The 11,369-nt window shown below is 47.5% G+C and overlaps 1 protein-coding gene across 1 annotated transcript in view; it reads right to left on the reverse strand.

Moving 5' to 3' along the window:
* Positions 1-11,107, reverse strand: part of Apcdd1 (APC down-regulated 1) — a 29,911-nt gene extending 18,804 nt beyond the window's left edge. The window contains exon 1 of the mRNA XM_085699798.2: positions 10,662-11,107. Coding sequence (XP_085555924.2) covers positions 10,662-10,719 — 58 coding nt within the window. The 5' untranslated portion in view covers positions 10,720-11,107. The remainder of the gene's footprint in view (positions 1-10,661) is intronic.
* Between the last annotated feature and the right edge of the window lie 262 nt (positions 11,108-11,369).

An 11,369-nucleotide genomic window follows, 5' to 3' on the forward strand; every position in this document is an offset into this window, starting at 1 on the left:
TGTCAAGGCCATTGTGGGAGCCACTCTTGAAACCTGCAGGCTGCTCATATTCAGATATGTGGGTCCAACGCTCAGAGGAAAGGGGTACAGTCCCAGCAGTTAGAGGATGTATGTCTCTGTATATGAACTCTCAGGGTTCTCTCTGTAAAACGCTGCACTGTTGACAGAGCGACTGCTTCTACACCTCAGCTCTCTTCAAACACAGTTGGGAGCCACGAGGTGGAGGCTCTTAGGGGCACTAGTCAACTAATGGAAACCTCAGTGAGAGATGCCTGACCTAAGCTGATGGCGATATGTCATGGTTTGAATGTGGAATGTCTCCCTACAGGCTTATGGTTTGAAATGTTTTCTCTCCAGTGGGTGGCATTATTTTGGGAAGCTGTGGAACCTTCAGGAGGTTGAGCCTAGCAGGGAGATGTAGGTCACTGGGGATAGGGATTGGAAGGTTACAGGCTGAGCCCTGGTGTCATCACTTTCTGCTTTCTAGTCCCTGCCTGACACATGCTCCCACCATCATGAACTACACTCCTCTCCTTTACTTTCCCTGCCATGAAGGATGGAGCCTCTCTGACAGAAGGAGCCAGAACGAAAGCATCCTCCTTTGCTGCTGTCATGCATGGTGATTACAATGAGGCAAACGCTACTAGTACAGTCGAAGGCCAACACCACTGCTATGGCCTGAGCTGCTCGCAGGCGCTAATAAAAACAGGCCATCGTTGTCTAGTGACATCATTATTGATAGTCATAGTCATGAGTCAAAGGCCTCCATTTCTAGGTTCTCATGGAGGGAAGGTGCTTCCTCTAGCGATGTTCCTAGCACCACTTTGAATCTCACTTGTCATCTCCCAGATGGGTGGCCCGGGCAATGGAGGAAGAAGCAAGCTTGCTAAACTCAGACATTGCTTTCTTTCCCTAACCAACCTTTAACAAAACAGTGCACACACACACACACACACACACACACACACACACACACACACACAGAGGACCCTGCCCCTGCTGCTGCTCAGATGTGGCACTGAGTCAGGCAGGAAGTCTGATGCGTCAGGAGTGAACCGCTGACAACTCTGAACTCTGTGATGGACACCATCTACACTGTGTGCGCTCATGGAGTATTTACCACAATTCTGATCATCCAGTCCCTATTTTCAGACATCCACATTGATCTCTCGTTTGGTTGTGAGCTAATGTAGGATGCAAAAGTGCCGTGTGTCATACCTCCACCAACTCCAACAGTTATAGTTAACCCAATGGCATTAAACATTCCTACATGTCCCTTGTTAGGCAAAGAATGAAATGTAATATAATCTGCTATCTGGGGGGTCAATAATATGATCAATTATAATGCAACTAGCTTCAAATAGATCTTAATCAAAGTCCTGAGGCATGAGAGCTGGAGAGGATTCTATTTGAAATGTGACTCCAGCATTCAATAAAAACGCCAACATCTCAGTGATGACCAAATTATGTTCTAAAATTTGATTTTCAAACTCCTTTGCACTCTATGCATGCTTTATCATAAACTCCTGGCTAATAAAAGCCAGGAGTGCAAGGGATGGGGGTGAAGTTGCCTGAACTGGGCAGCTTGAGTTTACAACTGGGTTTGCTGCTTACAGAATTTTATTCAACCCAAGACTTCAATGGCAGTTGAGATGCATTATTATTTTATTACCAGAGACAAAACACTTGCATTTAACAATGACATAATGCTTCAACAATGCCCATGAATCATTCACAGGAGTCTCAGATGGCTTCAACACTTATCTGTTCAAGGAGACTTGGAATTTTCCTTTGGCCTTTAGGGGCAAACATTTATTTATCAAGTGTCTATGTACAAAACACAAACACAGCCTTATATTTTTGTGGGCATCCTCACTTTCAAGCCACCAAATATGTTGGGTGAGAAAATATGGAATTGCAGTTATTCCTCCCATGATAAACGTTTTCCCTGTTGAGGACAAATTAACACCCCTTGCTTTCTTATAAGACCCTTCGCAGTGGTTTTCTTCTCAGGCTCTGAGTTATTTATCAGCAGTTTATAGAGAAAAGGTGTGCATGCTGACTCAATAGCTTACCTTTTGATTTTCAAAACCAACCTACTTGCAACTCATTCAAAACAAGAAGTACAAGATACCTACACAGGAAACAAGAATGGGGGAAAAGGGAATCCTTCTGTCCAAGTCACCACAGGCAAAAACAATGTCATGGATCAGGAGTTTAGCTCAGTGGCAGAGTCCACCACTCTTCCTAACTGATACCTATAGACCAAAGAGACTGTGACCCCCATCAGCGGCAAGATGCACACTCGCCACTAAGATCTTAAAGTAGATCTTAAAGGAGGGAGGGCGTCTTGCAATTGAAATACACTTTAGGTGGAGGAACTCGCACAAACTACTCAACCCCTCTGAGCTTCGGCCCATTTATGTGTAATGAGCACACAATGCCACTCCTCTTGAACTTGGTCTAATTTTCTATTATTCCAGGTAATAATAGCACTCTCAATCTCAAAAACTCTCTCCTAAAAAACAGTTAATGGTGGCCCAGAGCTGGCCCCCCTTTGAGCTCTGAGGAAAACCAAGTACTCAGAACTAAGCCTGCACTGGCAGACACCATTCTAGGATGAGTCTACAGAAGGGAGCAAGGGTGGGGCTGACAGCCTGCATTCTAGAACGATTCCAAAGAAAAGATCAGGGAGTGGAACACAGGACACCACGCACATGGTTGTTGACAAGTTCTGCCCAGCTTAACAAATACCTGTTAACTACTTGTGTATTTTAGAATCAGGAAGTACAGTATGAATTAAGGTAAGTTTTGTTGGCTTGGAGGTCTGGATAGGAGATGGTAGAGATGACTAAGGGGCGCTCTGGGAATAAAGCCAGGGGTTCAAAGCAAAGGCAGGAGTGATGGTTAGCAATTAGATGGGTCGTTCAAAAGGACAGACTCACATAGGGAAGGAAAGTTATGGTTGTGTTTTTAGCCAGCAGAAAATGAAGTAAAATCCATTATGCAGATAATTGGAAAGTAGGAGACTAATGCCAACCTACTATATGGCTCTCAGTCATGAATACAGCTTAGCAACCTGCTGAAGCAGCCAGTTCAGCCAGGGAACAGACGACCAGCAGGTGTAGAAGACTGAACAGGTATTATAGTGAGTTTATAGTGTGTGTGTATGTGTGTTAATAATTGTATAAATATACTTCCCATAACAAGCTACTAGAGGCTAGAAAAGTTTTTAATTAAGTTTATTTTTGAATGTAGAGTATGGCATTGACTTTTGCTTAGCTCTGCTGGGGGTTGTGGCTTCTCACACTATGGTGGCTCATAGCATCCTTGATAGCACTGTGAAGGGAACACACTCAAGAACAGGTAAGGGCTCCATGTGATCTGTTAAGGCAACTTGCTTTTGAAAGAACTTAACTCACTCCCTGAGACCAGCATTAGTTCTTCCCAAGGGCAATGCCTCCAGTGATTTAACCCCGTCCCACCAGGCCTCACCTCAGGGCCCACCTAGCAAGAGGAACAGTCCTGGGGGCTGACCAAACCTGGAGCTGTGTGCATGCTAAGATCAAGCCTAGAGATTTGGGCATGCTAAGCAAGTACTCAATTGTTGAGCATCCCCACCCTCAGCCCCTCTTCTCAGTTCTTTACAGGGTCTCACTAAGTGGCCCGGCTGTCCTTGAACTCCTTGAACTCACTCTGTACCGTACCTCAGGTTGGCCTTGATCTTTGGAGTCTTTAAGAAACTGTGATTATAGGCATGTATCAACACAGCCTGGCTTAGGCCACCCTTTAAAGGTTCCACTACCTGACTTCACCACACAGGTTCATACACATGAACCTTTAAAAGGCACACCATGTCTTAAGTATATTAGTGTCTGTCTTCTTTCTCTTTGTAGGTGGATAACACTGTCTCTGGATATTTTGACTGATGTGGAAACTATGGATGACCTTCTTTCTGGTGCTGCTTCTGTTTAAGGTCCAGGAATTAGAAGCTCTATTGATGGAGCCTTTTCAGTTTTGGGAGAAGCAAAAGTCAACATCGTTACACCTCACCACTTCTTTTTCAAGGCGTATCCTTAATGGACCAGTCAAGTAGCCGAGGCTTGGACTTCTGGTCAACCCAGGGGCCTCCATGGTCATACACCACCTGAAAACTCATTTTTCACATGGTCTCATTTGGTCAATCACTAGCTACCACTTAGACATGAAGACACTGAGGGAAATTTATGAACAGTTGGCCACAGTGCCCACTGACAGGAAAGGTCCCACCACTGTTTCCCAGTCCAGGGGAATTCTGAGTAAGACAACCATCAAACAGCTTCTCCAGAAAATGATCTCAAGCATGGCCTGGACCCAAATAAAATCATTATGGCTAAAGGGTAGGGTTTTTTTTTTTTTTGAGGGAATGTGAGGGTAGGAGTAATGTGGAAGTCTGAAAGGCAATTGTACACCTATTGAAAACAAATTAAGTCTGTGCAGTTAAGCATTTATAGATTATCACTTTCCAAATATTACACAGATCCCGGAACTGTGCTCACAAGTATGCACAGGGGCAGACGCGTGAGTGACACACTCCCACGAGTGGGAGAGTGACTGCACCCAGGACTCTTAGACTTTGCTGTGATCGTCTCTACCTACATACTCAACAGCAGCCTGCTGCTCAGAATAGCCAACGCCAGCAACTAGGACCCAGATTTGCTTGAATCAGGGGGAGGCACAAGGCCGACTTTAACACTGAACTTTGTAAAAGAGCCTAAGAGTCCTGCTGTTTGCATCACTTGAAGTCATGGGTGATGCTCCTGGAAGGTAGTACCTAGCAGAGCTTTCCAAAGTCGGCACTGGGACTTGTACTGCTACCCACACATCTCCTTCCTAGACCTGTGGTGCTTTCAGGAGCAAGACAGGCTACTGAGAAACCAGAGAAGACCCCTGAAGAGATGGGAAGGGAAGGAGGCAGTGGTTGGAACATTCATTTACTCAACAAAGGGCAAAACAACTGCCATGTGATTGGTTCTTCCTTATGCAAACTCCATGGTTGACATACGGTAAGTATATGGGTCCAAATCCTTGATTTTTCAATAACATTTTAGGAACTAAATTATCTAGCTAGGTTCTGGTTTCCAAATGCCTATGTAAAACCGATTGGGAAGTAAAATCTTCTAAGCCAGTTTTTAGATAACACCATGCAAAATTTGCCGGAAAAGAATACTTTCAAGCACACTTGGGACTGAATTAATTTTCGGTCTGACAAGTCTCCAGAGACATACCCTAATACTTAAAACACAATCTTAAAAACTAAATAAATGTAGTGTCAACACATTAGAGATACTGTCTCTGAGCAGAGGGTTTGGAGGAATCCCTTCCTCAAAACTCATTCTGCAGCTTTCCCTACTTTACATAATGTGTGCGCCTCGATAATCAGAGGGGTGCAGTATCTCAAGTCAGCACTGGTGCTGATACAGAAAATGAGGCTGATTAGCTTAACTACAGGTAATTACTTAGCCATGAAATCGCCCTGTGCAATTAAACAAGCAGTCATTACTATAAAGCATGCTTTGAAGTGGATACGGGGAGATAAGCTCCAACACAGCTCCCAGGTCCTGGAACAAGGGCTTGTGGGCCGCAGATGGCACCATGGCTGAACACATCGGGGCCCTGGTGCGCACCACACTCTCTTTTGTCTTTAATTCCAAGTTTCTTTCCAGTGACAGGCAGAAATGAAGAGAAATGCTCACACGGTCTGTGAACCTTCATACAGAAAATATGTATCCTTTAGAAAAAAATAATAAAGTGAAGATTTCACATTTCTGGCTGCAATGATTTGATTAGTGGGCTTCTTTTAATACCTACAAAGGCCTATAGACTGGCTGAACTGAGATGGCCAAGTCCTTTGTATGTATGTGGCATGTGTGTGTGTGTGTGTGTGTGTGTGTGTGTGCGTGTGTATGTGTGTGTGTGTGTGTATGTGTACCACATATAAATGATAAATGCCTAGGACACATATATGTATGTGCTGTGTACGGTATATGCCTATTTATAATATATCTTCATGTGTGATGTTTGTGTGTATATCATAGACAGTTATGATATCTGTACCATCTATACATGTGTGGGTACGTGTGTCTTTGTATCTGTGTGTGATATGATCTTTGTCCTGCATATGTTGTTTGCGTGTGCGATGTACATGTGTGTTTAATTACGCATGAAGCGTGTTTGTGGGGGACATGTATGTACACTGTCTATACGTACATGTGTGGTATTTGTGGTATGCGTGTATTTGCGTGGTACATGTGCGGGATTCCCAAAAGCAGACTAGTACAATGACTCACAGTGGGCCATCCTCCTGGATCTGGGGTTCTCTGAGTCGTTTCTTCACGACCACTAGACATTCCTCAGGAATTCTCAAGAAAAGGGAAAGACCCTGCTCATCCCTGCAGCTAGCAAGCAGTGAACTCACGGACAAACCTTCTGCACACTGGCTCACTGACTGAATAAAACTGGAGGGCACTTACAGAACGGAGAACACCCACAGACTCCCATACTGCGCCGTTCTCATCATTAGGTCGCTGCCACTCCCTTTTCCAGAACAATTCACCCTGGAGCTGGGGAGAACCCAGCAATAGCCCACAGGCCTACAGTCATGACACAGAAGCACCGGGTCCTGGTAGAGGGTGGCAGGTGTTTTTCCTAAGGCTCCCATGTGATCGCTGCAGATCTGCTGAAGGCACACCTGCTCCATGTGCCCTGTGCCTCTACACATCACCAACACCATGCCAGCACCTATCCCTCTTCTTAACGCTTTAGGTTTCACTTCGGTTGCCATGTGTCGCTAGACAGTCTGCAGCGACACGGTCACACCACCCACCTGTGTTCAGTTCTTTTATCTTTGAAGGGCCAAGAATGCACATGGCTACCACTGAACTCCTCAGCCACGTGTGATGCAAGTCAATCTATTTAACAAGCGAACACTTAACATCTATCGAAGGTCCTTGCCCCCGACTGTGCACAAGTAAGTTATGATCCTTTTCACGACGACAAAGAGGGGCAAGGAACAGGGAAGAAGGTGTTTTGTTTGTTACAAAAACGATTGTCAGGAAAATGGCATTTTGAAGATCTCTAGTGTGTTCCATTCGAATGTTTTCTTGAAGTTTGTTGGTTAAGCACTGATTTGGCAACTGGCAGTTTTTAAAAGTCCACCCACTTCACCCCTCCCCATCTGTGTGTGTGTGTGTGTGTGTGTGTAAGTTCACACTGGTGTGTATTCCTGTGTGTGAAGGCCAGAGCACAACTTCAGGTGTCAGGCCTCAGACATAACCTACCTCTGCCTCTTTTTTTTTTTTTTTTCTTATTCTTCTTTAGACAGGCTCTCACTGGCCCACTGTTCAAGCAGACTAGCCTGGCTGACCAGGAATATGCCTGCCTCCACCTTCCCAGCACTGGGGTTTACAAGTGTGCCTATGCAGGTTCTTGGGATAAAACTCAGATCCTGTTGCTTGGAAGGCAAGCCCTTTACCAACTGAGCCAACTCCGCAGCCCCTAAACATCTGCTAGAATGAATTAAATCCAAGGGAGGACCTTACAAAGGTCTCCACTTCTCTGAGACGTCAAAGGAGTCTACAAAAGGAAACAGGGTTGGAGGCACAGCCTTCTCCCAACATCTGCTCCATGGTGGAAGTGTGCTGGCTGCACTGTCAGGGTAGCCCCGTGTATTCTGCACACCTTCGCTAGCCTGTGTCTGGGGCTGAATGAGTTCTAAAGTGTGACATGCGAATCTCACTGCCTTTTCATCTCAGCAGAGAAAACGGTGACAACGGATCGCTGCCAGCTGCACACCTCTGTGACACTCAGGAGGTTTTGTTTGGATTAAGAAGGGCAGTTGTTTGCAGACTCTGAGGGGGAGGTGAGCAGACGGATGGGCACACTTCCAGGCACACTTTGAACTTGGGTCTCAAGCTACATTTACAGTTGTATGAAAGAGTAAAAGTCCAAAGCTCCAGGTCCCGTGAGAGCTAATTTACTCACCGATAGGATCTGGGGGTGATTTATGACTTCTAGTAAATTAAAATCGAAGTGGCAATGGAACTGAACAAAGACTGGATCCCGTACGAAGTGGCACTGCCACCAGTATCCTCACTTGAGTCCTTCAGAAAGCCTCCTGTGCTGTTCTCATTAACCTCGCTTGTCCATGCAGCAAATCTATACACGCAGTCGGAAATGTTTTAAAGTTGCTACAAGTATATTTAGAACCATACAACACTTGCTTTTATCTATAAAATTGCTATCTATCATGGCAGTTAGTAAAGCATGCCTCCATATCAGGAAAGAACGCATTAACCCATTCAGGGATTTCCTTCTGGCTCGTGTCTTCTACTGAAATAATTGAGCAGGCTCTAGCTTTTGCTACAGAACTTTTCGGAAGCCTATTAAAAAACGAAAACAACAACAACAACAATAAAAAAAAACGCTATCTCTCAATGGTTCAGCTCACCAAGCCACTCCCTTGGGTTAAGTTGATTAATACCTGTTTTCTCTTAAAGTACTTCAGACACATAAAAACTGGGGGTAGGGAGAGATTTCAAACCCTTTCTGGCGTCTTATACTTACATCCTAAACTAGTTATAGCCAAGCTTTCTTAGAGCCTGAGCAGTAGTAACTCCAATAACTACTCCGTGTGTTAACTTCTTGCACCGAATCCCACAACCCCCTCCCTGGATCTAAGTAGATCTTGGGGCCACTTTTGTTTTAATCATTGCATCACCGAAGTCTCAATGTGAAGTTGCATTGCTTTCTGAAGGTCTCTCCAGGCTGTCCATTGAAGCTTTTCCAACCTCCCCTTTTATCTTCAGTGTTCGTCATGAACACACACACACACACACACACACACACGCACGCACGCATACACACACACACACACACACACACACACTCACACACTCCTTGGCCCTGTTCCTGTTCACAGCTCAGACTGCCTCCTGCCCTTACTCCCTCTGTCTTGTTCATCTCCTGGCACCGCTGGAGAGACTTCCCCAGAACCCGAGGAGGAATCACAGCCTCCTGGCTTCAATGTGGGAAATTTCTGGCTACGTCGGACCGAATGATACATGCGGATATGCCGGCTCTTGCTTTCTGCCCGCTATTCCTATCTCAGCTGGATTGATAAGTGGGCATATCATCACAGCCTGTTTCTCAAGAGTTGGGAAAAAGGCTCAAAGTGGGGCCATAGTGTATTTCTGAGGATGGGCCTTGAAGCTCAGCAGACAATGATATCATGCAAAAAAGTCTACGGACATGAAACTTCTAAGTACCTCTTCGTGTGACAGTACTACTCTCTTCTTCCGCAGACGGTACAACAGTTTTTTTTTTTTTTTAACAAGGGGGCAATTTTGCCTGTTTCATCCTCTCTTTTTTTCTTGTGTGTGTGGCAGCTGCTGTTTGATCTGCTCATTGGCTCTGATTTGTTTCATGTTTCAGCCAAAGATTAAAACTGCTCTGTAATTCTAAGCAGATGGGCCTAGAAGTCCAACCCTATAATTATACCTTCTCTCTTTTGCCCTGGAACTGCAAGCGTTCCATCCTGACTTTTAAGACACTGGGGTGGCTGGGACTCGGTGTACACCTTGGCAATCAATCGGGCAGGCAGGTTCACAAAGCCTTCAGGGGAACTTTGAAATCTGTCCCGGCAGGACTACAAAGAAGCCTGTGGCTCCCTTCTCTTCCCTTGATTCTCTGGGGGGGAGGAGGGGTGCGTGCCCCCACCGTCCTGGTTCCCGCAGGGTCAGCTGCAAGTTTGAGTGTCTTCAGTGGGTGTTAAGAAAGGACAGCAGTTGAGGTCACTTGGCTGAAACGTCAGGTGTCTGACCACTGCTCTGGACAACAGAATGACCAAACACCACTGCCTGCCACAATTATCAACAACCACCTGTCATAAAACACGCCTTGTCCACCCCAATGCAATCGTCTTATTTTGCCCAGTGCGATTTCTGGAAGCCCTTTGGAGCGCAGATGTCCGGCTAAGGTTTTCCTACAGCCTGGGGAACCATCGCAAGCAGCAGCGCAGGAAGACTTTTCCCACACCAGCACGAGGGATCCGGGCATGCAGCTCCTTCTGTCTAGCTTTCAAGACCCGCTACCAAGAATCCCCTAGCGCCCAGAGAACTCAGCAGTACACACTAAACTTCAACGCGGAGCCAAGGTGAAGGCAGACTACAAACACTGGTCCTCAGACAGCAGACAAACACCCGCGAGACGTGTCCTCCCCATAAACCATCACAGCTTTCTCTTTACAGTCTCGTAAAGGCCAGGACCTCACCGAGAGCCCCTGCTGCGCTCTGACAGCGGTGGAAAAGGGACCGCAAAGCCTGCGATTTCGTGACAGTTTACAGCTGGAAAGGCCCACAGAGTGGATACAAAAGTTTCCCGTCCCCGTGCAGCCACGGATGTGAGAGATAAAATGTGTCTGGGCGAGGTTCGCATCCTTCCAGAAAGAACACTGCCTGCTGCAGCAAAAAGCACTGTAGGCGCCGCTGGGGGAAGGGGTTCTGCGCACCGGCCGGATCGGGCAAGCGGGCGCAGTGTCCCGAGCGAGGAACTCGACTCCCACCGTCGTCTGTGAGTCGTAGGGAAGACGTGACCTCCACCCACCCACCCACCCCAGGACTCACCGTGCAACAGGAGGGCTGGGAACAGATATCCGAGCAGGATGCGGAGCACGCACGACATCTCCGGGTTCCTCGGGGCCTCGCTGTCGTCCCTCTCGGTCCCCTTCTTGCGCGCGCGCGGGTCGCTCCGGTGCGGGGCGCGCTCGGCTCCTCGGCCGCAGCCCCCGGCGGGCGCCCGCCAGGCCCAGCCTCAGGCGATGGCGCGACCCATTGCCGTTGGGCGCAGCGCGGGACTGCCGGGCGCGGGCTCCCTCGGCGCCGTCGGGCCCCGGTCTGCGCGGGGTTCCGGACCACAGCTCGACCTCTCCGCGTCCGACCCCGATCCCTTGGCTCCCAGCCCCAGTCCCGAGACCCGCCCCGGCGAACACAGCTCGGAGATGCAGTGGCCGCTACTGCCGCCGCTGCAGAGTCTCTTCATATTTGCAGAGCGCCGCGAAAGGCTCGGAGGCGGGGCCGGGGAGGGGGCGGGGTATCGATGAAACCACGCCCCCACATCCCGCCCCTACACACACACACACACACACACACACACACACACACACACACACACACACTCTCTCTCTCTCTCTCTCTCTCTCTCTCTCTCTCTCTCTCTCTCTCTCTCTCTCTCTCTCTCTCTTCTAGCCCTCCCTTCTGCTTAAGGGCGCTCCTCCGCCTACTTGCTATCTCCTCCCACTCCTCTCCCACTTCCTCCAGAGCTCCTGCTCTTTA

This window comes from Myodes glareolus, chromosome 13, assembly GCF_982192425.1.
Source record: "Myodes glareolus chromosome 13, mMyoGla1.1, whole genome shotgun sequence".
NCBI lineage: Eukaryota > Metazoa > Chordata > Mammalia > Rodentia > Cricetidae > Myodes > Myodes glareolus.